Source organism: Somniosus microcephalus, unplaced genomic scaffold (genome assembly GCF_052327205.1).
Source record: "Somniosus microcephalus isolate GS21.2 unplaced genomic scaffold, FLI_Smic_1.0 unresolved_chr7, whole genome shotgun sequence".
Taxonomy (NCBI): Eukaryota; Metazoa; Chordata; class Chondrichthyes; order Squaliformes; family Somniosidae; genus Somniosus; species Somniosus microcephalus.
Window position 1 is genome coordinate 18,748,904 of NW_028225185.1, and position 26,095 is coordinate 18,774,998.

The following is a 26,095-nucleotide window of genomic DNA, read 5'->3' on the forward strand; positions in this document are numbered from 1 at the left end:
GTTTAGTATCGTTGAACCAATTAATTTCTCTGCTTGCTTGTTTTGTTTTATTTTTCTCTCAATAAAACCGTTATTATTTGAACCTTTCACCTGCTTGTCTGTCTCGAGCTTGTTATTCTGCGCATCAGCTGCCTGGTAGGATCCCAGTGTCAGAACTGAGTGGGAGTGTGGGGACGCCTCGAAAACGTCCACTGGGTCAGGCCCGGGCCAAACTGACCACCCAACCAACAACCCCTACAGTGTACATATGGAAAACGGACTCCTCTAGGCCGCAGAAAATCTCCGACTCCCCCTCCTCTGGTTTCCATCACCTGAGGATCACACGGACTCGGTGTTCTCTATAGAGACACTTACCTTCGATACGATGCGCTCGTGGCCCCAGTCGGCACCGCACCAGCGGCTCGCTGCCCCCTGGGAAAAGAAGAACCGCCCAACCGCCTGTCCGCTCCTGCCCCAGTGCGCGAAACGCCAGCGACCGTACTTCATCGGCCGCGAAGCGCATTGGGACGTCCAGAGGACGGGGAAGGCGCTATAGAGATGCAAGTTTCTACGCTGGACTGCGTTTGCTGCGTATTCTGACCACAGCCCCTGGGTGCGGGTGCAGTCAACGTGTGACAAAAATGCATGTCTGTTAAGGACATAAGAATTAGGAGCAGGAGTCGGCCATTCGGCCCCTCGAGCCCATTCAATAAGATCCTGGCTGATCTTCGACCTCAACTCCTCTTTCCCGCCTAATCCCCATATCCCTCGATTCCCCTCGAGTCCAAAAGTCTCTCGATCTCGGCCTTGAATATACTCGACGACTGAGCCTCCACAGCCCTCTGGGGTAGAGAATTCCAAAGATTCACCGCCCTCCGAGTGAAGAAATTTCTCCTCAGTTCGTTCTTCAATGGCCGACCCGTGTTGCGATGGAGCGTCGCTCTCCAAGGAGACAACATGGCCGCCCAACATGGCATTGGTTCCCAAACTGCGACCACCAGAATGATGCCCTATCAGAATTCAACTCGGTTTCAATACTTAGGAGCACTGAATTTCCACCATATTTTAAAAATGCCGAGTGTCTATGACGACATTTCCCTCCTGCTTTTAATAAAATGATGGCTAATTGATGTAATTCAACTAGAAGGGACGGTTTAATTGAAAGTCAATAGATCGTAAATAGAGTGGAGCCTCCATCTTCCAATGTAATGGCAGGTCGTGCGTTCAAGTCCCACTCCAGGGACTTGAGCACAAAATCTTAGCCGACACTCCCAGTGCCAGTACTGAGGGAGCGTCGCACTGTCGGAGGGGCAGTACTGAGGGAGCGCCGCACTGTCGGAGGGGCAGTACTGAGGGAGCGCCGCACTGTCGGAGGGGCAGTACTGAGGGAGCGCCGCACTGTCGGAGGGGCGGTACTGAGGGAGCGCCGCACTGTCGGAGGGGCAGTACTGAGGGAGCGCCGCACTGTCGGAGGGGCGGTACTGAGGGAGCGCCGCACTGTCGGAGGGGCAGTACTGAGGGAGCGCCGCACTGTCGGAGGGGCAGTACTGAGGGAGCGCCGCACTGTCGGAGGGGCAGTACTGAGGGAGCGCCGCACTGTCGGAGGGGCAGTACTGAGGGAGCGCCGCACTATCGGAGGGGCGGTACTGAGGGAGCGCCGCACTGTCGGAGAGGCAGTACTGAGGGAGCGCCGCACTGTCGGAGGGGCGGTACTGAGGGAGCACCGCACTGTCGGAGGGGCGGTACTGAGGGAGCGCCGCACTGTCGGAGGGGCAGTACTGAGAGAGCGTCGCACTGTCGGAGGGGCAGTACTGAGGGAGCGCCGCACTGTCGGAGGGGCAGTACTGAGGGAGCGCCGCACTGTCGGAGGGGCAGTACTGAGGGAGCGCCGCACTGTCGGAGGGGCAGTACTGAGGGAGCGCCGCACTGTCGGAGGGGCAGTACTGAGGGAGCGCCGCACTGTCGGAGGGGCAGTACTGAGGGAGCGTCGCACTGTCGGAGGGGCAGTACTGAGGGGGCGCCGCACTGTCGGAGGGGCAGTACTGAGGGAGCGCCGCACTGTCGGAGGGGCGGTACTGAGGGAGCGCCGCACTGTCGGAGGGGCGGTACTGAGGGAGCGCCGCACTGTCGGAGGGGCGGTACTGAGGGAGCGCCGCACTGTCGGAGGGGCGGTACTGAGGGAGCGCCGCACTGTCGGAGGGGCGGTACTGAGGGTGTGCCGCACTGTCGGAGGGGCGGTACTGAGGGAGCGCCGCACTGTCGGAGGGGCGGTACTGAGGGAGTGCCGCACTGTCGGAGGGGCGGTACTGAGGGAGCGCCGCACTGTCGGAGGGGCGGTACTGAGGGAGCGCCGCACTGTCGGTGGGGCGGTACTGAGGGAGCGCCGCACTGTCGGAGGGGCGGTACTGAGGGAGCGCCGCACTGTCGGAGGGGCGGTACTGAGGGAGCGCTGCACTGTCGGAGGGGCGGTACTGAGGGAGCGCCGCACTGTCGGAGGGGCGGTACTAAGGGAGCGCCGCACTGTCGGAGGGGCAGTACTGAGGGAGTGCCGCACTGTCGGATGTGCCGTCTTTCGGATGAGACGTCAAACCGAGGCCCCGTCTGCCCTCTCAGGTGGATGTAAAAGATCCCACGGCCACTATTGGAAGAAGAGCAGGGGGGAGTTCTCCCCGGTGTCCTGGGGCCAATATTTATCCCTCAACCAACATCACTAAAAACAGATGATCTGGTCATTATCGCATTGCTGTTTGTGGGAGCTTACTGTGCGCAAATTGGCTGCCACGTTTCCTACATTAGTGAATACACTCCAAAAGTACTTAATTGGCTGTAAAGCGCTTTGGGACGTCCTGGGGCTGTGAAAGGCGCTGGAGAAATGCAAGTCTTTCTTTATTAATTCTTTCACAAGCCAAGAGCTGCTGTGAATCCCGTACAACATGTCTCATGCGATAATTTGTCCTGCTCGCTAAATTCTGTACTCTTTCTCTCCCCTCCCTCCTGGACCTCTCGACTCGTGGGCCTGCCTTGTTCTCAATGTCCGTTGGACCGAGATCGGGAGCTCAAAAGGGGCGCGGAGAATGAAAACCAGCCCTGCGCCCCACCCACCAGAGCGCAAGTACTCCGAAAAAAACACTGCACAAGCCGTTTACATGTGTTATATTTAATATGAGTTTCTAGCATTTTAGCCATAAACTCTCCAGTTAAACCTGGGGCCAACACCATCAGAACAGAGAGTGCAGGATAACAGAGAATAGTAACTCCACACACCAGGCTGCCCAGTGTACTCATCGCCCTTGTAACAGCCACTCAATTAAAAAGAGTCAATATTTTTGTGCATTTAACTCAAGAAAAATGAGTTGAAGCCTAAGTTAACAATTACTAAATAAAAACGTAAGAACATAAGAATTAGGAGCAGGAGTCGGCCATTCGGCCCCTCGAGCCTGCTCCGCCATTTTATAAAATCACGGCTGATCATCGACCTCATCTCTACTTTCCCGCCCGATCCCTCGATTCCCCTAGAATCCCAAAATCTATCGATCTCAGCCTTGAATATACTCGAGGACTGAGCCTCCACAGCCCTCTGGGGCAGAGAATTCCAAAGATTCACCGCCCTCTGAGTGAAGAAATTCCTCCTCATCTCAGTCCGAAATGGCCGACCCCTTATCCTGAGACTGTGACCCCTGGTTCTAGACTCCCCAGCCAGGGGGAAACATCCTCTCAGCTTCTACCCTGTCAATCCCCCTCAGAATCTTGTATGTTTCAATGAGATCACCTCTCATTCTTCTAAACTCCAGAGAGTATCGGCCCATTCTACTCAATCTCTCATCATAGGACAGCGCTCTCATCCCAGGAATCAATCTAGTGAACCTTCGTTGCACCGCCTCCAAGGCAAGTATCTCCTTCCTTAGGATCTCTTGTGGCATTGCATAGAGTCCAGATCAAGGGAGTTCTGACGGAAGGTCATCGAACTGAAACGTTTACTCTGTTTCTCTCTCCACAGATGCTGCCTGACCTGCCGCGAGTTCCCAGCATTTTCTGTTTTAGTCCAGATCACGTGTAGGCTTTAGGTGAGGTGGGGTGTGTGAGAGAGAGAGAGAGAGAGAGAGAGAGAGAGAGAGAAAAGAGAGAGAGACAGAGAGAGAGAAAAGAGAGAGAAAGAGAGAGACAGAGAAAAGAGAGAGACAGAGAGAGAAAAGAGAGAGACAGAGAGGAGAGAAAGAGAGAGAAAAGAGAGAGACAGAGAAAAGAGAGAGAGAGACAGACACAGAGAGAGAGACAGACACAGAGAGAGAGACAGAGACAGAGAGACAGAGAGAGAGAGAGAGAGAGACAGACAGACAGAGACAGAGAGAGAGAGAGACAGAGAGGGAGAGTGAATAATCGGAACAAGGTGTGCAGATGGACATCAGACCCCATTTTGAAGCCACAGCTCCTGGCCTAACTTTTATATTTACATTATCAAATTCCTATATTTATAATGGGAAAGAATTGCATGCAGAAGAAAGATTTTTAATGTATTTTGCAGACGACTACATAGGGAACCAGCCAAGGCCTGACCAGAGTCTGTGAATCCTGAGTGCCGTCTGGTCGCACGCCCAAGTCACCGCTCTTCATGCATAAAGCTGGACAGCGGTGCACTGGCAGGCTATTCAACTACACGGGGCATCACAGCCAATCCCGTCCTATCCCAGGCAAGCGTGCTATGGAGTGGGGTGGCTGGGGTTATCAAGCAGCTACTATTTTTTCCAACCCCACCCCCTAACTCAGCACATGTCGGGGACAGGACCTGGGTCCTTCTGGTCCATGTGGCTCACTACAACATCAGCCTTAACGTACAAGCAGTCGAGAGAAGCAAGCGCCGAGAGTCTTTTAAGTGCCAACTGAAGTACATCGGACCTTTCTCCGCCCGTTCAGCCTGAAAACGACGCTGGCTTCCGTCACTCCGGCCTGGCAGAGAACGTGCTGTAGCCCATGTCCCCGATGGCCCCCAGGAGCAAGAGCCAGAGCGGGATCAGGACGCAGGAGAGCTTCATGTTGGCGTAGTGCTCGAGGTGGGCGCACAGCGCCAGGAGGAAGCCCAGCTTCAGCAGCATGGCGCACAGGTACCACACCTTGCGCCGGACCTTGCCGCTGTCCCGGTCGTAGCCGGACTTGCAGCGCCCGATGATCTTGATGATCAGCATGACCAGCAGCACCGTGTCAAAGATCCAGAGCGGGATGAAGATGAGGAACCAGTTCCAGCCCAGCGTCTCGTCCAGCTTCAGCACCAGGATGATGAGGAAGAGCAGGGCGAAGAGCCAAGTCAGCAGGACCCTCTGCGCCAGTGACATTTTCATCGAGGAGCGGTGTTCCGACCGGGCGCCGTATTCTTCTCCGTCTGACGGCGGTGGGGGGGCGGCCTCCTCTACGGTTCCCCAAAAAACGGCCTCGGGCGTTCAGGGGCAGCTGCGACCGCGCTTCTGTCCCATTATCCCTCCTCCGAGGTGCTGACGTAGAGTTTCGGAGAGACGGCGACCATCAACACCAAGGGCGGAGCGGACGAAGACTCGCCAGCCGGATGCTCGCCAAACGAAGTCACGAGACGGCGGCGGTTGTTGTTGTGATCTGTCGGTTCTGCGATGGGGGGTCGGGGAGATCCAATTAAGTCCGGCGGTCGGGGAAAGCCAATCCGACAGGCGAGGTCCTCGAGGTCGGGGTGTGCCAACCCCAGGAGGGCAGCCAGAGGGGCCACTTGAACACCCTCCTTTCCGGGCTGAGCAGCTCCAGCAGCCACAGGCTCCTGGTGCTGGGAGGAGGAGGAGGGAAGTGGATGTGGACTTTGGGCCAGGCCCCTGGAGGCTAGAGATTGTTTATTAGTTTAGAAACAATGCACAAACAAAAACACAGTACAGGCTTCTAAGTTTTAAAAAAACAATAAAACCCAGCCCCTCGCCAAGTGACTTGAGACAGGAAGGGTGGGGGTGGGAGGAGGAATAGACTGAGCTGCAGGCTGAACAGAGAGGGAAAGGCAACTAGGCCCCAACCCGGCCCCTAGCAACCAGCCCTGACCCGGAACCCCCGCCTTAGCAACCGCCGCCCCGGAACTTCAATCTGCTCGACAGCAAGGGCGTTTCAAAAAGATGTCATTTTTTGTCGCTTTGGCGGGTGTGAATGAGAGGGATCGTTGTGAGGAGCTGGGGGTTTGGAGTGGAATTTATTTTTAGTTCAGTTGGCTATCTTTCTCTCAGTGTGTGCGGGGGGGGGGTGGATGGGGGCGGTGCCGGAGCCGAGTGGCTGCGCGCGCAGTGCCTGGGTGTGGGGGCGGGGCTGGAGTGTGTGAGGGCGGGGCCTGTGCCTGGAGGTTGCGCGCGCAGGCCCTGGGTGTGGGGGCGGGGCTGGAGTGTGTGAGGGCGGGGCCTTGGCCTGGAGGTTGCGCTCGCAGGCCCTGGGTGTGCGTGCAAGCTGGGGTGTGAGGGCGGGGCCCGGGCCGGAAGGTTGCGCGCGCAGAATGGATGAGTGGGCGGGGCCTGGGTCGGCGGTGGCGGGTGGCGGGGGGCGGGGTTGTGTGTGGGGGAATGGACGCGGAGGAGGGCCTGTGTCGGCCAGATGCCCGCGCATTCACAGGGCTGGGTGGGCGGAGCCTGGGTCGGCGGCGATGCGCGCGCAGGCCCAGGACCGGCCTTCGTTGAGTGGGTGGGCGGGGCTCGGGGACGCGGTGGGTGGTTGGGGCCTGTAGGGAACAGGGGGGGGGGGTCGGCTGAGATGCGCGCGCAGGCCCTGGGTTGGCGTTGGTTTGGAAGTTGTGGGCGGGGCCGGGAGCGGGGATGCGCGCGCAGGCCCAGAGCCTTGGTGTTGTGGGCGGGAGTGGGGATGCGCGCGCAGGCCCAGAGCCGGGCGGTTTGGTGTTGTGGGCGGGGCCGGGCAGCGCGCGCAGGCCCAGCGCGGTTGGTTGAGGGCTGTGGGCGGGGCCGGGAGCGGGATGCGCGCGCAGGCCCAGAGCCGGGTGGTTTGATGTTATGGGCGGGGCCGGGAGCGGGGATGCGCGCGCAGGCCCAGCGCGGTTGGTTGGGTGTTGTGGGCGGGGCCGGGAGCGGGGATGCGCGCGCAGACACAGCGCCTTGGTGTTGTGGGTGGGAGCGGGGATGCGCGCGCAGGCCAAGTGCCCTGGTGTTGTGGGCGGGGCCGGGAATGCGCGCGCAGGCCCAGCGCGGTTGGTTGGGTGTTGTGGGCGGGGCTGGGAGCGGGGATGCGCGCGCAGGCCCAGCGCGGTTGGTTGGGTGTTGTGGGCGGGGCCGGGGGGGCTCCCGGCGGGCAGTGCGCGGGCCCAGTCAGTCAGTCGGTGAGTGAGTCGGGCGGTCGGTGGGGCGGCGATGGCGGAAGGTTCTGCAAAGCGGCGGATCAGAGTGACGGTGAAGACGCCCAAGGACCGCGAGGAGTTCGCGGTGGAGGAGGAGGCGTCGGTGCGGGAGGTGAGGAGGGCGAGCCGGGCGGGGAAACGGCGTGTGAGGGAGACACTTGGAGCCGGGGGAAGCCTGAGGCCTAGTCACCCCTCTCCCGACTCTACCCCCCGGCTCCAGGCCCAGGCCTGTGTGTCTGTGAGTGAGTGAGTGAGTGTGGGGGGAGGCCCATTGCCCAATCTCCCCGCACCACACATTCACATGGGAAATAACTACAATAATATAGATATTAACACCCAATATATCAGGTGCAATAACTTCATCAATAATATAGATATTAACATCAAATATATCAGGTGAGAAATAACTACAATAATATAGAGCTTAACACCCAATATATCAGGTGTAAAATAATAACTTCAATAATATAGATATTAACACCAAATATATCAGGTGAAATAACTTCAATAATATAGATATTAACACCAAATACATCAGGTGTGAAATAACTTCAATAATATAGATATTAACATCAAATATATCAGGTGAGAAATAACTTCAATAATATAAATATTAACACCCAATATATCAGGTGTAAAATAATAACTTCAATAATATAGATATTAACATCAAATATATCAGATGTGAAATAACTTCAATAATATAGATATTAACATCAAATATATCAGATGTGAAATAACTTCAATAATATAGCTATTAACATCAAATAGATCAGGTGTGAAATAACTTCAATAAAATAGATATTAACACCAAATATATCAGGTGTGAAATAACTTCAATAATATAGATATTATTAACACCAAATATATTAGTGAAATAACTTCAATAATATAGATATTATTAACACCAAATATATTGGTGAAATAACTTCAATAATATAGATAGTAACATCAAATATCATGTGTGAAATAACTTCAGTAATATACATATTAACATCAAGTATATCAGGTGAAATAACTTCAATAATATAGATATTATTAACACCAAATATATTAGTGAAATAACTTCAATAATATAGATATTATTAACATCAAATATAGCAGGTGAAATAACTTCAGTAATATAGATATTAACACCCAATATATCAGGTGAAATAACTTCAATAATATAAATATTAACATCAAATATATCAGGTGAAATAACTACAATAATATAGATATTAACACCCAATATATCAGGTGAAATAACTACAATAATATAGATATTAACACCCAATATATCAGGTGAAATAACTACAATAATATAGATATTAACACCCAATATATCAGGTGAAATAACTTCAATAATATAGATATTAACATCAAATACATCAGATGTGAAATAACTTCAATAATATAGATATTAACATCAAATACATCAGATGTGAAATAACTTCAATAATATAGACGTTAACACCAAATATAACAGGTGAAATAACTTCAATAATATAGATATTAACACCAAATATAGCAGGTGAAATAACTTCAGTAATATAGATATTAACACCCAATATATCAGGTGAAATAACTTCAATAATATAGATATTAACACCAAATATATCAGGTGAAATAACTTCAATAATATAGATATTAACACCAAATATAACAGGTGAAATAACTTCAATAATATAGATATTAACACCAAATATATCAGGTGAAATAACATCACTAATATAGATATTAACACCAAATATAACAGGTGAAATAACTACAATAATATAGATATTAACACCAAATATATCGGGTGAAATAACTTCAATAATATAGATATTAACACCCAATATATCAGGTGAAATAACTACAATTAATATAGATATTAACATCAAATATATCAGGTGTGAAATAACTTCAATAATATAGACATTAATTAACACCAAATATATCAGCTGAAATAACTTCAATAATATAGATATTAACATCACATCTATTACACCAAATTTTGGGGTGGTTCTGTTCTCCCATCCCTAGGACTGCACCTTATTACCTGGCTGGGCTCTCTTGATTCTCAGGCTTTAGCCTTTCGAGGTTTTGATAAAGTAAATAGATCAATTGCCAGAGGTCATAGATTTAAAATCATCGGGAAAAGATCCAGAGGGGAGGTGAGAAATTTTTCACCTGGAGAATTGTCAGGATCTGGAAAAGAAATCACACAGCAAGCTCCCACAAACAGCAATGTGATAATGACCAGATCATCTGTTTTTAGTGATGTTGGTTGAGGGATAAATATTGGCCCCAGGACACCGGGGAGAACTCCCCCCTGCTCTTCTTCCAATAGTGGCCGTGGGATCTTTTACATCCACCCGAGAGGGCAGACGGGGCCTCGGTTTAACGTCTCATCCGAAAGACGGCACCTCCGACAGTGCGGCGCTCCCTCAGTACCGCCCCTCCGACAGTGCGGCGCTCCCTCAGTACCGCCCCTCCGACAGTGCGGCGCTCCCTCAGTACCGCCCCTCCGACAGTGCGGCGCTCCCTCAGTACCGCCCCTCCGACAGTGCGGCGCTCCCTCAGTACCGCCCCTCCGACAGTGCGGCGCTCCCTCAGTACCGCCCCTCCGACAGTGCGGCGCTCCCTCAGTACCGCCCCTCCGACAGTGCGGCGCTCCCTCAGTACCGCCCCTCCGACAGTGCGGCGCTCCCTCAGTACCGCCCCTCCGACAGTGCGGCGCTCCCTCAGTACCGCCCCTCCGACAGTGCGGCGCTCCCTCCGTACCGCCCCTCCGACAGTGCGGCGCTCCCTCAGTACTGCCCCTCCGTGCCGCACTGGGAGTGTCGGCCTGGATTATGGGACTCGAGTCTCTGGAATAGGGCTCGAAACAACAACCTTCTGACTCTTCTGATTGCACTAGAGAGGGTACAGAGGAGATTTACCAGGATGTTGCCAGGACTGGAGACTTTTAGCTTTGAGGAAAGATTGGAGAGGCTGGGGTTGTTTCACTGGGAACAGAGGAGGCTGAGGGGAGATTTAATTGAGGTGTATAAAATTACAAGGGGCTGAGATCGAGTGGAGAGGGAGGACCGATTTCCCTTAGCAGAGAGGTCAATAACCAGGGGGCAGAGATTGAAAGTAATTGGGAGAAGGATTAGAGGGGAGTTGAGAACTGTTTTCACCCAGAGGGTGGTGGGGGTCTGAAACTCACTGCCTGAAAGGGTGGGAGAGGCAGAAACCCTCATCGCATTTAAAAAGGACTTGGATATGCTCTTGAAGTGCCGTAACCTACAGGGCTACGGACCAAGAGCTGGAAAGTGGGATTAGGCTGGAGAGCCATTTTTCAGATAACACAGACGCGGTGGGCCGAATGGCCTCCACCTTTGCTGTAAATTTCAATGATTGTCTGTGCCTCGCACTCCATCTCCGGGACTGCTCATTATTACCTGGCCTGGACTCGACTCTCCTCTGTTGATTGACTCTGCTTTGAGTCTCTGGAGCTGTTGAAGGAGTCAATAGGGAATAGCTATTCCCTCTCTGGCAAGTGGGTCAATAACGCGAGCTCGTAGATTTAAAAATCAAAGAATCGAATGGTTGCAGCACAGTCGGAGCGGTGGTACTGAGGGCGCGCCGCACTGTCGGAGGGGCGGTACTGAGGGCGCGCCGCACTGTCGGAGGGGCAGTACTGAGGGAGCGCCGCACTGTCGGAGGGGCGGTACTGAGGGAGCGCCGCACTGTCGGAGGGGCAGTACTGAGGGAGCGCCGCACTGTCGGAGGGGCGGTACTGAGGGAGCGCCGCACTGTCGGAGGGGCGGTACTGAGGGAGCGCCGCACTGTCGGAGGGGCGGTACTGAGGGAGCGCCGCACTGTCGGAGGGGCGGTACTGAGGGCGCGCCGCACTGTCGGAGGGGCGGTACTGAGGGAGCGCCGCACTGTCGGAGGGGCGGTACTGAGGGAGCGCCGCACTGTCGGAGGGGCGGTACTGAGGGAGCGCCGCACTGTCGGAGGGGCGGTACTGAGGGAGCGCCGCACTGTCGGAGGGGCGGTACTGAGGGAGCGCCGCACTGTCGGAGGGGCGGTACTGAGGGCGCGCCGCACTGTCGGAGGGGCGGTACTGAGGGAGCGCCGCACTGTCGGAGGGGGCGGTACTGAGGGCGCGCCGCACTGTCGGAGGGGCGGTACTGAGGGCGCGCCGCACTGTCGGAGGGGCGGTACTGAGGGAGCGCCGCACTGTCGGAGGGGCGGTACTGAGGGCGCGCCGCACTGTCGGAGGGGCGGTACTGAGGGAGCGCCGCACTGTCGGAGGGGCGGTACTGAGGGAGCGCCGCACTGTCGGAGGGGCGGTACTGAGGGAGCGCCGCACTGTCGGAGGGGCGGTACTGAGGGAGCGCCGCACTGTCGGAGGGGCGGTACTGAGGGAGCGCCGCACTGTCGGAGGGGCAGCACTGAGGGAGCGCCGCACTGTCGGAGGGGCAGCACTGAGGGAGCGCCGCACTGTCGGAGGGGCGGTACTGAGGGAGCACCGCACTGTCGGAGGGGCGGTACTGAGGGAGCGCCGCACTGTAGGAGGGGCGGTACTGAGGGAGCGCCGCACTGTCGGAGGGGCAGTACTGAGGGAGCGCCGCACTGTCGGAGGGGCGGTACTGAGGGAGCGCCGCACTGTCGGAGGGGCGGTACTGAGGGAGCGCCGCACTGTCGGAGGGGCGGTACTGAGGGAGCGCCGCACTGTCGGAGGGGCGGTACTGAGGGAGCGCCGCACTGTCAAACGTTAAACTGAGTCTGCTCTCGGGTGGATGTAAAAGATCCCACGGCCAATATTGGAAGTAACAACAGATGATCTGGTCATTCTCGCATTGCTGTTTGTGGGAGTTTGCTGTGCGCAAATTGGCTGCCACGTTTCCCACATTACAACAGTGACCACACTTCATGCCGTACTTCATTGGCTGTAAAGCATTTTGGCAAAGGCACTGTATAAATGTAAGATCTTTCTGTGAGAGGGGGTGACAGCAGACTCGTGCATCGTTCCTCTGGATTCATGTCTGTGGCTGAATGTTGCTGCCTGTGGCTGAATGTTGCTGCCTACGCCTGCCCAAAGGACAGGATAAGCGGCCTGCGGGGGGGGCGGGTGAAAGGGTGGATTCTGAATGAAATGACATTCCCTTTGGTTTCGGAGGGGCTTGTATATTGCACTTGGAGGTGTTTACCGAGGGGTGGTGGAGGGGGTCTCGTTCCTCAACCGAAAGTAACAGCACAGTTGCCTCCATGGCAAACCTCCCGCGGTGCTTCAGAGCGTAGAGGTCTCGTAGGGTTAGGAGAGATGATCAAATGCAGAGACTGCATGCCGCACGCTGTCGGTTCCTTTGTGATGTCGATACTGTAAATCGCATTGTGCTGGTACAGAGTTAATCTATCGCTCGCTGTTGATGGCCCCTTCCTTAATCATGGAATGGTTACAGCACAGAAGGAGGCCATTCGGCCCGTCGAGCCCGTGCCGGCTCTCTGCAAGAGCGCTTCAGTTAGCCCCACTCCCCCGCCCTTTCCCCGTAACCCTGCAAATTGTTTTCCTTCAGGTACTTATCCAACTCCCTTTTGAAAGCCGCGATTGAGTCTGCTTCCACCACCCTCTCGGGCAGCGCATTCCAGATCCTCACCACTCGCTGCGTAAAAAAAGTTTTTCCTCACGTCGCCTTTGGTTCTTCTTCCAATCGCCTTAAATCTGTGTCCTCTGGTTCTCAACCCTTCCGCCAATGGGAACAGTTTCTCTCCATCTACTCAGTCCAGACCCCTCATGATTCTGAACACCTCGATCAAATCTCCTCTCCACCTTCTCTGCTCCGAGGAGAACAACCCCAGCTTCTCACGTCTATCCACGTCACTGAAGTCCCTCATCCCTGGAACCATTCTTGTAAATCTCCTTTGCACCCTCTCTAAGGCCTTCACAGCCTTCCTAAAGTGCGGTGCCCAGAATTGGACACAATACTCCAGTTGAGGCCGGACCAGTGTTTTATAAAAGTTCATCATAACTTCCTTGCTTTTGTACTCTGTACCTCTACTCATGAAGCCCAGGATCCCGTGCGCTTTTATTAACCGCTTTCTCAACCTGCCCTGCCACCTTCAATGATTTGTGCACATATACCCCCAGGTCTCTCTGTTCGTGCACCCACTTTAGGATTGTACCCTTAATATAGGTTGCATTTATTGCCTACTGTGCTCGAAAGTTTATAAGCAGTTATATATAACAGTCCTGTCAGCCCACGGGTGTGACGATCAAAGACATTATTGTGCAGTGTCCATGTAATGACTGGCTATCCTACCATCTCAGTAGAGGTTGTTTGGAGCAGTGGGTGTTTAACCATGCTGGCTTTGATACCTTTGCATACGAGGAGTGCTGTGATGCTCCAATTATAGTGGTTATGTTACTGGACTAGTAATCCAGAGGATTAATGATCCGGAAACGTGACTTCAAATCCCACCAGCTGGGGAATTTAAATTCAGTTAATTAAATAAAATCTGGAATTAAAAGCTAGTAGAGGCACCTAGATAACCGGAAAAATCTCTTAACCGGCAAAATTCAGGAGTAGGTTCAGGTACGTTTTACTTCATATTAGTGGCCGTGTAACCGGGGTTCCTGGATCTGTGGCCGTGTAACCGGGGTTCCTGGATCTGTGGCCGTGTAACCGGGGTTCCTGGATCTGTGGCCGTGTAACCGGGGTTCCTGGATCTGTGGCCGTGTAACCGGGGTTCCTGGATCTGTGGCCGTGTAACCGGGGTTCCTGGATCTGTGGCCGTGTAACCGGGGTTCCTGCACCTGTTGCCGTGTAACCGGGGTTCCTGCACCTGTTGCCATGCAACAGGGACGCCTGGATCTGTGGCCCTGTAACCGGGGTTCCTGCACTTGTTGCCATGCAACAGGGACGCCTGGATCTGTGGCCCTGTGATGCGCTATCAATTACTCATAAAAGACTGAGAGTTAGAAGAGTAACTAAAGGCTTTTATTAACAACAGAATGGAGGTCTGCCTCGAGTGGTCGACCGGTCCAGGATACAAAGGGCTGGGGAGCAGTCACCTTTATACTAGGACCTGTGGGAGGAGTCAGCCGAGGCATGTCCAGGCATGTACACAGTGGAATACAAACAGGAATACAAACAGTGGTTTACCATACCCTGTAACCGGGGTTCCTGCACCTGTTGCCATGCAACAGGGACTCCTGGATCTGTGGCCCTGTAACCGGGGTTCCTGCACCTGTTGCTATGCAACAGGGACTCCTGGATCTGTGGCCGTGTAACCGGGGTTCCTGCACCTGTTGCCATGCAACAGGGACGCCTGGATCTGTGGCCCTGTAACCGAGGTTCCTGCACCTGTTGCCATGCAACAGGGACGCCTGGATCTGTGGCCCTGTAACCGGGGTTCCTGCACCTGTTGCCATGCAACAGGGACGCCTGGATCTGTGGCCCTGTAACCGGGGTTCCTGCACCTGTTGCCATGCAACAGGGACGCCTGGATCTGTGGCCGTGTAACCGGGGTTCCTGCACCTGTTGCTATGCAACAGGGACTCCTGGATCTGTGGCCCTGTAACCGGGGTTCCTGCACCTGTTGCTATGCAACAGGGACTCCTGGATCTGTGGCCCTGTAACCGGGGTTCCTGCACCTGTTGCCATGCAACAGGGACTCCTGGATCTGTGGCCGTGTAACCGGGGTTAGAGTCATAGAGTTTTACAGCACAGAAAGAGGCCCTTCGGCCCATCGTGTCTGCGCCGCCCATCCATCCCTGTCCAGTCTAATCCCATTTTCCAGCATTTGGTCCATAGCCTTGTATGCAATGGCATTTCAAGTGCTCATCCAAATGCTTCTTGAATGTTGTGAGGGTTCCTGCCTCCACCACCCTTTCAGGCATTGAGTTCCACATTCCAACCACCCTCTGGGTGAAAAAGTTCCTCCTCAAATCCCCTCTAAATCTCCTGCCCCTTACCCTGAATCTATGCCCCCTTGTTATTGACCCCCCCACTAAGGGGAAAAGTTCCTCTTTATCTACCCTATCTATGCCCCTCATTATTTTGTACACCTCAATCAGGTCCCCCCTCAGCCTTCTCTGCTCCAAGGAAAACAACTCCAGCCTGTCCAGCCTCTCTTCATAGCTGAGGCGCTCCATCCCAGGTAACATCCTGGTGAATCTTCTCTGCACCCTCTCCAAAGCAATCACATCCTTCCTATAGTGAGGCGACCAGAACTGCACACAGTACTCCAGCTGTGGCCTCACCAGCGTTTTGTACAGCTCCATCATAACCTCCCTGCTCTGTGGCCGTGTAACCGGGGTTCCTGCACCTGTTGCCATGCAACAGGGACTCCTGGATCTGTGGCCGTGTACGGGGCTCTCGTACCTTTGTAAGTATACCTCTCTGTAATCCGGACTTTTTGATCAACCGGCACCACGTCGGTGCCGGATAAAAAAGTGTTTCCTGTGTCAGTAATGGTGAAACTATCGGGATTGTCATTAAAAACCCATCTGGTTTACTAATGTCCCTTTAGGGGAGGAAATCTGCCGTCCTTGCCCGGTCTGGCTGATACTTGATTCCACTCCCACACCCAACGTGGTTGACTCTTAACTGTCCTCTGAAATGGGCCTCGCGAGCCACTCGGTCATAACAAAAAAACTACTGCGGCTTCAGCTATGAAGAGAGACTGGACAGGCTGGGGTTGTTTTCCTTAGAGCAGAGAAGGCTGAGGGGGGACCTGATTGAGGTGTACAAAATTATGAGGGGCATAGATAGGGTAGATAGAAAGGAACTTTTCCCCTTTAGTAGAGGGGTCAATAACCAGGGGGCATAGTTTCAAGGTAAGGGGCAGGAGGTTTAGAGGGGATTTGAGGAAAAACTTTTTCACCCAGAGGGTGGTTGGAATCTGGAACTCACTGCCTGAAAGGGTGGTAGAGGCAGGAACCCTCACAACATTCAAGAAGCATTTAGACGAGCACTTGAAACGCCATAGCATACAAGGCTACGGACCAAGTGCTGGAAAATGGGATTAGATTAGACCGGGCTTGATGGCCGGCGCGGACACGATGGGCCGAAGGGCCTCTTTCTGTGCTGTATAACTCTAGACTACAGCGGCTCGCCACCACCACCTTGAGGGCAGTGAGGGACGGGCAATAAATGCCGGCCTTGCCAGCGACGCCCTCGCCCCGTCAATGAATAAATCATTTGCAGTGTCGAGGGAAGGTGAAGTTGCCGGAGAGCGAAAGTTGCCGGGGCACGGTTGTGTCGAAGGACTAAAGCGCGGAAGTGTGGATGATGTGGGAGTGGCATCAACGGGCCAGAGGCTGTTGAGCCCTGCCCAGTTTTGACGTCTTTTATCACCTAGACACATACCGTAAGCCCGAAAGCTCAGTGCCTCTTGCACTCGGTGACATGAATCAGTCATTCGTAAAGGAAAGACTTATGAAATAATACTGGGCGGCCTACGGGTGGCGCTGTCCAGGGAGAGTATAAATACTCGGGCACGGGCCCAGCTTGCGCAGGACATTCTTAACAGGAACTAGTGAAGGACACAACCAGACCTCCATTTTGAAAAGCAGTTGATTAAAGCTTTGTTTAACGCTTAGACCAGGTGGCCAGTAGTTTGCTTGCGTCACTCGGTTTGCCTGAACTTGGATGTGACTAATCTGCTGTACAGCCAGTTGTTCCCACTACAGTCTTGTGCTGGGCTGCGGTTCCAGCGGCCCTCCATTGCCGCACCCAGGTTGCCGTTGTCCACCCCTTGTGCAACGGTTTCTCGACGCCAGCCCCCTCTCTGAATTACGCAGACTCCCGACAGCAAAGAGCGGGTGGCAAACCCGTCCGTGCCTTGCTCAGGGTCGTCGGTCCTCTAAAAGCTGGAGTGTGCCGATTGATTGGTGATGTTGGGAAATGTCCGAGGTAATGCGTCGGTTCCTTGAGCTCCTGCTCGCGGTGTCGCGAAGCCTAGAAGTGAGCAGAGGTCGAAAGATTTTGAATCTTGTTACAGGAATTAACCGGCACCTAAATAACCAGAAATCTCTGTTAACCAGCAAAATTCAGGAGTAGGTTCAGGTAAGTTTTACTTCATATTAGTGGCCGTTCCTGGATCTGCGGCTGTGTAACTGGGGTTCGTGCACTTGTTGCTAAGCAACAGGGACGCTTGGGCTGTGGCCGGAGTTCCTGCACATGTTGCTAAGCAACAGGGAAGCCTGGATTTGTTGCTGTGTACGGCGCTCTCGTACCTTTTAACTATACCTCTCTGTAATCCGGACTTTTTGATAAACCGGCACCACGCCGGTCCCGTTGGGTGCCGGATAATAGAGTTTCCTGTCCTTGGCAAAATGACGGGCCTGCCGTCTCGCCCGACTGTGGCGCTGTGGAATCTGATTTTCTGCCTTCTGCTACCCCCACCCCATTTTTCTCCTCTCCCAAAAGTGCGGACCAGTGCCCGGGTGTGGCTCTACGGACACCGACCGCCCCCCTAGTGCCTCACCCGAGTGGCCATCCTTCCTGGAGCGCAAGGAGGGGGCGGCATTGCAACTGGCGTCGACCCTATCCTCGACCGACGTGGGCACGCACGCAAGGGGGGGCTTCCTCCGTGGGAACCGTGGTTTAAAAAGTGCCTTGCCCCTACCCGTGTCTTCATCCAGGGAGCTTTCCATAGCTGCCCCCTTCATCTGGGGACCTGAGCTGGTCCACCCCGTGGACGCGCTCTGTACCGCTCCGCAGGTGGTCTCCCAGGAGTAGACATCGAGACCCCTTAAAGAAAAGAAAGACAGACTTGCATTTCTCCAGCACCTTTCACCACCTCAGGACGTCCCAAAGCGCTTTACAGCCAATGAAGTACTTTTTGAAGTGTGGTCACTGTTGTAATGTAGGAAATGCGGCAGCCAATTTGTGCACAGCAAGCTCCCACAAACAGCAATGTGATAATGACCGGATCATCTGTTTTTGTTATGTTGATTGACGGATAAATATTGGCCAGGACACCGGGGAGAACTCTCCCTGCTCTTCGAATAGTGGCATGGGATCTCTTACGTCCACGACACAAAGCTGGGTGGGCGTGTGTGCTGTGAGGAGGATGCCGAGAAACTCCAGTATGATTTGGACAGGTTGGGCGATTTGGCAAATGCAGTATAATGTGGATAAATGCGAGGTTATCCACTTCGGTGGCAAAAACAGGAAGGCAGATTATTATCTGAACGGCAATAGATTGGGAGAAGGGGAAGTGCAACGAGACCTGGGTGTCCTTGTGCACCAGTCGCTGAAGGTAAGCATGCAGGTGCAGCAGGCGGTTAAGAAGGCAAATGGTATGTTGGCCTTCGTAGCGAGAGGGTTCGAGTACAGGAGCAAGGATGTCCTGATGCAGTTGTACAGGGCCTTGGTGAGATCACATCTTGAGTATTGTGCGCAGTTTTGGTCGCCTTATGTGAGGAAGGATATTCTTGCCATGGAGGGAGTGCAGCGAAGATTCACCAGGCTGATACCTGGGATGGCAGGAATGACGTATGAGGAGAGATTGGGTCGATTGGGCTTGTACTTGCTGGAGTTTAGAAGGATGAGAGGGGATCTCATTGAAACTTATAAAATTCTAACAGGACTAGACAGACTAGATGCTGGACGGATGTTCCTGATGGCCGGGGAGTCCAGAACCAGGGGTCACAGTCTAAGGATAAGGGGTAAGCCATTTAGGACTGAGATGAGGAGGAATTTCTTCACCCAGAGAGTGGTGAACCTGTGGAATTCTCTACCACAGAAGGCAGTTGAGGCCAATTCATTAAATATATTCAAGAAGGAGTTAGATATATTTCTTAAGGCTAAAGGGATCAAGGGATATGGGGAGAAGGCAGGGACAGGGGACTGAATTTGGACGATCAGCCATGATCTCATTGAATGGCGGGGCAGGCTCGAGGGGCCGAATGGCCTACTCCTGCTCCTATCGTCTATGTTTCTCCTGAGAGCAGACGGGGCCTCAGTTTAACATCTCATCCGAAAGACAGCACCTCCAACAATGCGGCGCTCCCTCAGCACTGCACTGGGAGTGTCGGCCTAGATTTATGTGCTCAAGTCCCTGGAGTGGGACTCGAACCCCCAACCTTCCGACTCAGGCGAGTGTGTTACCAACTGAGCCACAGCTGACTCAATAAGAAGTGATCGAGATGAAAGCACACTTGCATGATGGAAAGTAACCTTTTGAAAGGAACACAGGAACAGGAGGAGGCCATTCAGCACCAAGCCTGTTCCGCCATTCTATCAGATCATGGCTGATCTGTATCATAACTCCCATCGGGGGGCACGGTGGCATAGTGGTTAGCACTGTTGCTTCACAGCGCCAGGGACCCGGGTTCGAATCCGGCCTCGGGCGACTGTCTGTGTGGAGTTTGCACATTCTCCCCGTGTTTGCGTGGGTTTCCTCCGGGTGCTCCGGTTTCCTCCCACAGTCCAAAGATGTGCGGGTTAGGTTGATTGGCTATGATAAATTGACCCTTAGTGTTAGGGGGATTAAATACGTGGGGTTACGGGGATCGGGTGGGATATGTGTCGGTGCAGGCTCGATGGGCCGAAATGGCCTCTATCTGCACTGTGGGGATTCTGTGATCTACCCGCCTTGGTTCCGTACACCTCAATCGCTGTGCCGAATAAAAATGTTATCAGTTTTGAAATTTTCAATTGACCCCCAACCTCAACAGCTTTTTGGGGGAGAGTGTTCCAGATTTCCACCCTGTGAAGAAGTGCTTCCTGACTTTATGCCTGTACCCTACAGCGTAGCACTGAGTTCAGGGATCTTAACCTGGGGCAGCAATTAAGGGTGTTACAAATGCCCTGGGGCGGGGAAAATCAACTCTGGTCTCAATCCCATTGGCTTTCCAGTAGCCTCTAATGTTAATAAAAAAAAACAAATTGCTGGAAACACTCAGCAGGCCAGGCAGCATCTGTGGAGAGAGAAACCGGGTTAACGTATCAGGTCGATGGCCCTTCGTCAGAACTGGAAAAAGTTAAAGGCTTTAAGCAAGTGCGGGGGCAGGGAAAGGGGGGAGGGGAGGAAAGAACAGAAGGGAAGGTCTGTGATAGGATGGAAGGCAGGAGAGATTAAAAGACAAAAGGGATGATGGTGCAAGGCAGAAGGAGATGCTAATGGGACAAGTTACGAAACAAAAGATGGCTCTAGAGGAGGTGTAAATGGGACTAGCAGAATCATCAACACCAGCCATCTGAAAATATAGGGGCCGAGGTTATCTCATTGAAACGTATAAAATTCTAACAGGACTAGACAGACTAGATGCAGGAAGGATGTTCCCGATAACGGGGAGTCCAGAACCAGGGGTCACAGTCTAAGGATAAGGGGTAAGCCATTTAGGACAGAGATGAGGAGGAATTTCTTCACCCAGAGAGTGGTGAACCTGTGGAATTCTCTACCACAGAAGGCAGTTGAGGCCAATTCATTAAATATATTCAAGAAGGAGTTGGATATGTTTCTTAAGGCTAAAGGGATCAAGGGATATGGGGAGAAGGCAGGGACAGGGTACTGAATTTGGATGATCAACCATGATCTCATTGAATGGCGGAGCAGGCTCAAGGGGCCGAATGGCCTACTCCTGCTCCTATATTCAATGTTATGGTCTGAAATTGTTGAACTCTATGTTGAGTCCAGAAGCTTGTAAAGTGCCTTATCGAAAGATGAGGTGCTGTTCCTCGAGCTTACGTTGAGCTTCATTGGAACCGTGTAGGAGGCCGAGAACAGAGAGGTGGGAGTGGAGCGGAGAATTAAAGTGTATGTGGGCAGGTTCAGGCTCGGCTGTCGGGCCCCCCACAGTTGAATAGCCTGCCAGCACCACCAGGTCTCGCACATGAAGCTTGACCGTTTGGGTAAAGCGCTAGAGGACTTCGAACGCCCGGAGCGACCCTCCAGCAACTCGGTGTCTTTTATGTGTATTTACTTGTCAATTTTCTCTTCCCCCCCCCCGCCCCGCCCCCCCCCCCCCCCCCCCAAACAACTGAATCAGCTGCTTGCTGGAGTACGGTTGAACGGGTACCGCCCGTCCTTTGTTCCCTCACTCCAGTGGGCATGCTTCACCTGGGATCCCTGTCGACGAGTACCTGATAGCCATTTAAACACGCAAACGTCACAGCCTCGCTTTCTCTATCCCCTCTCGGTGCATTTCCATTACTGGATCCTTTTCCCCCTCCACACACACTCCTTGGGTGTCAGCCGTGGCTCAGTGGGTAGCACTCGTGCCTCTGAGTCATAATCAGGAGCCCGTAATCCAGGCCGACACTCCCAGTGCCAGTACTGAGGGAGCGCCGCACTGTCGGAGGGGCGGTGCTGAGGGAGCGCCGCACTGTCGGGGCAGTACTGAGGGAGCGCTGCACTGTCGGAGGGGCAGTACTGAGGGAGCGCCGCACTGTCGGAGGGGCAGTACTGAGGGAGCACCGCACTGTCGGAGGGGCGGTGCTGAGGGAGCGCCGCACTGTCGGAGGGGCAGTACTGAGGGAGGGCCGCACTGTCGGAGGGGCAGTACTGAGGGAGCGCCGCACTGTCGGGGCAGTACTGAGGGAGCGCTGCACTGTCGGAGGGGCAGTACTGAGGGAGTGCCGCACTGTCGGAGGGGCAGTACTGAGGGAGCGCCGCACTGTCGGAGGGGCAGTACTGAGGGAGCGCCGCACTGTCGGGGCAGTACTGAGGGAGCGCTGCACTGTCGGAGGGGCAGTACTGAGGGAGTGCCGCACTGTCGGAGGGGCAGTACTGAGGGAGCGCCGCACTGTCGGAGGGGCGGTGCTGAGGGAGCGCCGCACTGTCGGGGCAGTACTGAGGGAGCGCTGCACTGTCGGAGGGGCAGTACTGAGGAACCGCCGCACTGCCGGAGGGGCGGTACTGAGGGAGCGCCGAACTGTCGGAGGTGCAGTACTGAGGGAGCGCGCACTGTCGGAGGTGCAGTACTGAGGGAGCGCGCACTGAGGGAGCGCCGCACTGTCGGAGGTGCTGTCTTTGGAATGAGATGTTAAACCGAGGCCCCATCTACTCTCAAAGATCCCACGGTCACTATTGGAAGAAGAGCAGGGGGAGTTCTCCCCGGTGTCCTGGGGCCAATATTTATCCCTCAATCAACATCACTAAATAACAGATGATCTGGTCGTTATCACATTGCTGCTTGCTGTGTACATGTAGGCTGTAAACGTTCTGAGGACGTGAAAGGGCCACTGGGCAGGCAATGTTCCCTTGAATTTTTTTTTGGGTGCGCGGCCCATACAAAAAAAACCGTGTGCGCGGTTTATCCTATTTAAAGGCGTCCTCCGCCACCCATCCTTTCCTAACCCAGGGGTCCACGGGCAAGCTGTTTTAGCTGCCAGCTTGGCCTAGAATCGGCCAGTCCGGCCAAGGCTGAAAGTCAGAACGTGCCTGTGTGGTTAAAGACTTGCTGATCGTTTGGGGGCGAACTGGCACCGTTGTAATCTCGCCGTTGTACTTTGCTGCCCTCCCGTTTAGTTCAAAGATGAAATCTCCAAACGGTTCAAAGCCAAGCAGGAGCAGCTGGTCCTCATTTTTGCCGGGAAGATCCTGAAGGATGGCGATACGCTCAGCCAGCACGGCATCAAGGACGGCCTCACCGTGCACCTGGTAATAAAGACAGCCCAGAGGTAAGAGCTTTCGCTTCTCTGGGCGAGATCCCAAGAACCGCGCGTTGGCTCCCCCCCCCCCCCCCCCCGTCCGCGATAACACGGAGGCAGCGATACGATTGGGCTGCTTGTGTCGTGTGTATCGAGTCAGTTGCCCACTGTCAGTTGATGAGTACACGGTTCTTTTATTGTACCCGACAACGGCGGAGTTCAGAGCCTCGCGGAGCCTGCCCCACAGCGCCACCTAGTGGCAAGAGCCAGCAACGACACTGTGACGGTTGACGCAGCAAAAATGGATGGGAAATGTTGACCTAGCAATTGGCAATGGTAAAGACGTCACACAAAAGCGTAAAGAAAAATGGCGACTTGAGCACGGTTTGTGAACGGGACGTGTGTGCCCTATCGTAATCGATTTCCTCTCCTTCCTTTGCTTTCCCTCGACCTTCTCCAAAGAAAGTGTAGAACTCTGTGTTATGTGACAGGTAGTGCGAGTGTGCAGCGTGATCCCAACAGTCTACAACAAGATGTGTCCCTCAAACTGACTGTCCCCCCCCCCCCCCCCCCCGCTCTCCCTCTCCCTGTCCTCTTCTACCCTCCCAACCCAAACCTCCACATCCCATCTGTGGGGAAGTGTTTGATATCCACATGGTCAGGCTGACTTCAATTGATTCCTGGGAAGAGAGGGTTGTCCTGGGATGAGAGGGCTGTCCTATGAGGAGAGATTGAGTAGACTGGGCCGATACTCTCTGGAGTTGAGAAGAATGAGAGGTGATCTCATTGAAACATACAAGATTCTGAGGGGGATTGACAGGGTAGATGCTGAGAGGCTGTTTCCCCCTGGCTGGAGAGTCTAGAACCAGGGGTCACAGTCTCAGGATAAGGGGTCGGCCATTCAGGACTGAGATGAGGAGGAATTTCTTCACTCCGAGGGCGGTGAATCTTTGGAATTCTCTGCCCCAGAGGGCTGTGGAGGCTCAGTCGTTGAGTATATTCAAGGCTGAGATCGAGAGATTTTTGGATCCTAAGGGAATCAATGGATATGGGGATCGAGCAGGAAAGTGGAGATGAGATAGAAGGTCAGCCATGATCGTATTGAATGGCGGAGCAGGCTCGAGGGGCCGTGTGGCCAACTCCTGCTCCTATTACTTATTCTTAATCTTTTTCTTAAGTATTTGGTGTGTGAGGCTGCAAACCCAGCCTATGCTATTTGTCCTCCATCACAATACAGCTCCCTCCCCCTCCTCGCTTCCCTCCCCTCCCCCTCCTCGCTTCCCTCCCCTCCCCCTCCTCGCTTCCCTCCCCTCCCCCTCCTCGCTTCCCTCCCCTCCCCCTCCTCGCTTCCCTCCCCTCCCCCTCCTCGCTTCCCTCCCCTCCCCCTCCTCGCTTCCCTCCCCTCCCCCTCCTCGCTTCCCTCCCCTCCCCCTCCTCGCTTCCCTCCCCTCCCCCTCCTCGCTTCCCTCCCCTCCCCCTCCTCGCTTCCCTCCCCTCCCCCTCCTCGCTTCCCTCCCCTCCCCCTCCGCCTTCCCCTCCCTCCCCTCCCCCTCCTCGCTTCCCTCCCCTCCCCTCCTCGCTTCCCTCCCCTCCCCCTCCTCGCTTCCCTCCCCTCCCCCTCCTCGCTTCCCTCCCCTCCCCCTCCTCGCTTCCCTCCCCTCCCCCTCCTCGCTTCCCTCCCCTCCCCCTCCTCGCTTCCCTCCCCTCCCCCTCCTCGCTTCCCTCCCCTCCCCCTCCTCGCTTCCCTCCCCTCCCCCTCCTCGCTTCCCTCCCCTCCCCTCCTCGCTTCCCTCCCCTCCCCCTCCTCGCTTCCCTCCCCTCCCCCTCCTCGCTTCCCTCCCCTCCCCCTCCTCGCTTCCCTCCCTCCCCCTCGCTCCCTCCCTCCCCTCCTCGCTTCCCTCCCCTCCCCCTCCTCGCTTCCCTCCCCTCCCCCTCCTCGCTTCCCTCCCCTCCCCCTCCTCGCTTCCCTCCCCTCCCCCTCCTCGCTTCCCTCCCCTCCCCCTCCTCGCTTCCCTCCCCTCCCCCTCCTCGCTTCCCTCCCCTCCCCCTCCTCGCTTCCCTCCCCTCCCCCTCCTCGCTTCCCTCCCCTCCCCCTCCTCGCTTCCCTCCCCTCCCCCTCCTCGCTTCCCTCCCCTCCCCCTCCTCGCTTCCCTCCCCTCCCCCTCCTCGCTTCCCTCCCCTCCCCCTCCTCGCTTCCCTCCCCTCCCCCTCCTCGCTTCCCTCCCCTCCCCCTCCTCGCTTCCCTCCCCCTCCCCCCCTCCTCGCTTCCCTCCCCTCCCCCTCCTCGCTTCCCTCCCCTCCCCCTCCTCGCTTCCCTCCCCTCCCCCTCCTCGCTTCCCTCCCCTCCCCCTCCTCGCTTCCCTCCCCTCCCCCTCCTCGCTTCCCTCCCCTCCCCCTCCTCGCTTCCCTCCCCTCCCCCTCCTCGCTTCCCTCCCCCTCCTCGCTTCCCTCCCTCCCCTCCTCGCTTCCCTCCCCCTCCTCGCTCCTCCCCTCCCCCTCCTCGCTTCCCTCCCCCTCCTCGCTTCCCTCCCCCCCTCCTCGCTTCCCTCCCCTCCCCCTCCTCGCTTCCCTCCCCTCCCCCTCCTCGCTTCCCTCCCCTCCCCCTCCTCGCTTCCCTCCCCTCCCCCTCCTCGCTTCCCTCCCCTCCCCCTCCTCGCTTCCCTCCCCTCCCCCTCCTCGCTTCCCTCCCCTCCCCCTCCTCGCTTCCCTCCCCTCCCCCTCCTCGCTTCCCTCCCCTCCCCCTCCTCGCTTCCCTCCCCTCCCCCTCCTCGCTTCCCTCCCCTCCCCCTCCTCGCTTCCCTCCCCTCCCCCTCCTCGCTTCCCTCCCCTCCCCCTCCTCGCTTCCCTCCCCTCCCCCTCCTCGCTTCCCTCCCCTCCCCCTCCTCGCTTCCCTCCCCTCCCCCTCCTCGCTTCCCTCCCCTCCCCCTCCTCGCTTCCCTCCCCTCCCCCTCCTCGCTTCCCTCCCCTCCCCCTCCTCGCTTCCCTCCCCTCCCCCTCCTCGCTTCCCCTCCCCTCCCCCTCCTCGCTTCCCTCCCCTCCCCCTCCTCGCTTCCCTCCCCTCCCCCTCCTCGCTTCCCTCCCCTCCCCCTCCTCGCTTCCCTCCCCTCCCCTCTCCTCGCTTCCCTCCCCTCCCCCTCCTCGCTTCCCTCCCCTCCCCCTCCTCGCTTCCCTCCCCTCCCCCTCCTCGCTTCCCTCCCCTCCCCCTCCTCGCTTCCCTCCC

General features: G+C 55.3%; 2 protein-coding genes across 2 annotated transcripts; one reads left to right on the forward strand and one right to left on the reverse strand.

Moving 5' to 3' along the window:
* Positions 1-3,120: 3,120 nt before the first annotated feature.
* On the reverse strand, positions 3,121-6,154 carry LOC147086603 (transmembrane protein 60-like). The gene has a single exon (XM_085978740.1). The coding sequence runs from the start codon at positions 5,310-5,312 to the stop codon at positions 4,914-4,916; it is 399 nt and encodes a 132-aa protein (XP_085834866.1). The 5' UTR covers positions 5,313-6,154; the 3' UTR covers positions 3,121-4,913.
* Positions 6,155-7,238: 1,084 nt separating this feature from the next.
* On the forward strand, positions 7,239-22,933 carry LOC147086604 (ubiquilin-4-like). Its single transcript, XM_085978369.1, has 2 exons — positions 7,239-7,424; positions 22,754-22,933. Exons 1-2 carry the CDS (start codon positions 7,326-7,328, stop codon positions 22,907-22,909), a joined length of 255 nt encoding a protein of 84 aa, XP_085834495.1. The 5' UTR covers positions 7,239-7,325; the 3' UTR covers positions 22,910-22,933.
* The last annotated feature ends 3,162 nt before the right edge of the window (positions 22,934-26,095 follow it).

Excerpts from the sequence above, each read along its gene's own strand:
- LOC147086603 (XM_085978740.1), bottom strand. The coding sequence starts at position 5,312 with ATGAAAATGTCACTGGCGCAGAGGGTCCTGCTGACTTGGCTCTTCGCC.
- LOC147086604 (XM_085978369.1), top strand. The coding sequence starts at position 7,326 with ATGGCGGAAGGTTCTGCAAAGCGGCGGATCAGAGTGACGGTGAAGACG. Across the intron at positions 7,425-22,753 it reads AGGAGGCGTCGGTGCGGGAG|TTCAAAGATGAAATCTCCAA; the intron begins GTGAGGAGGGCG and ends CCTCCCGTTTAG.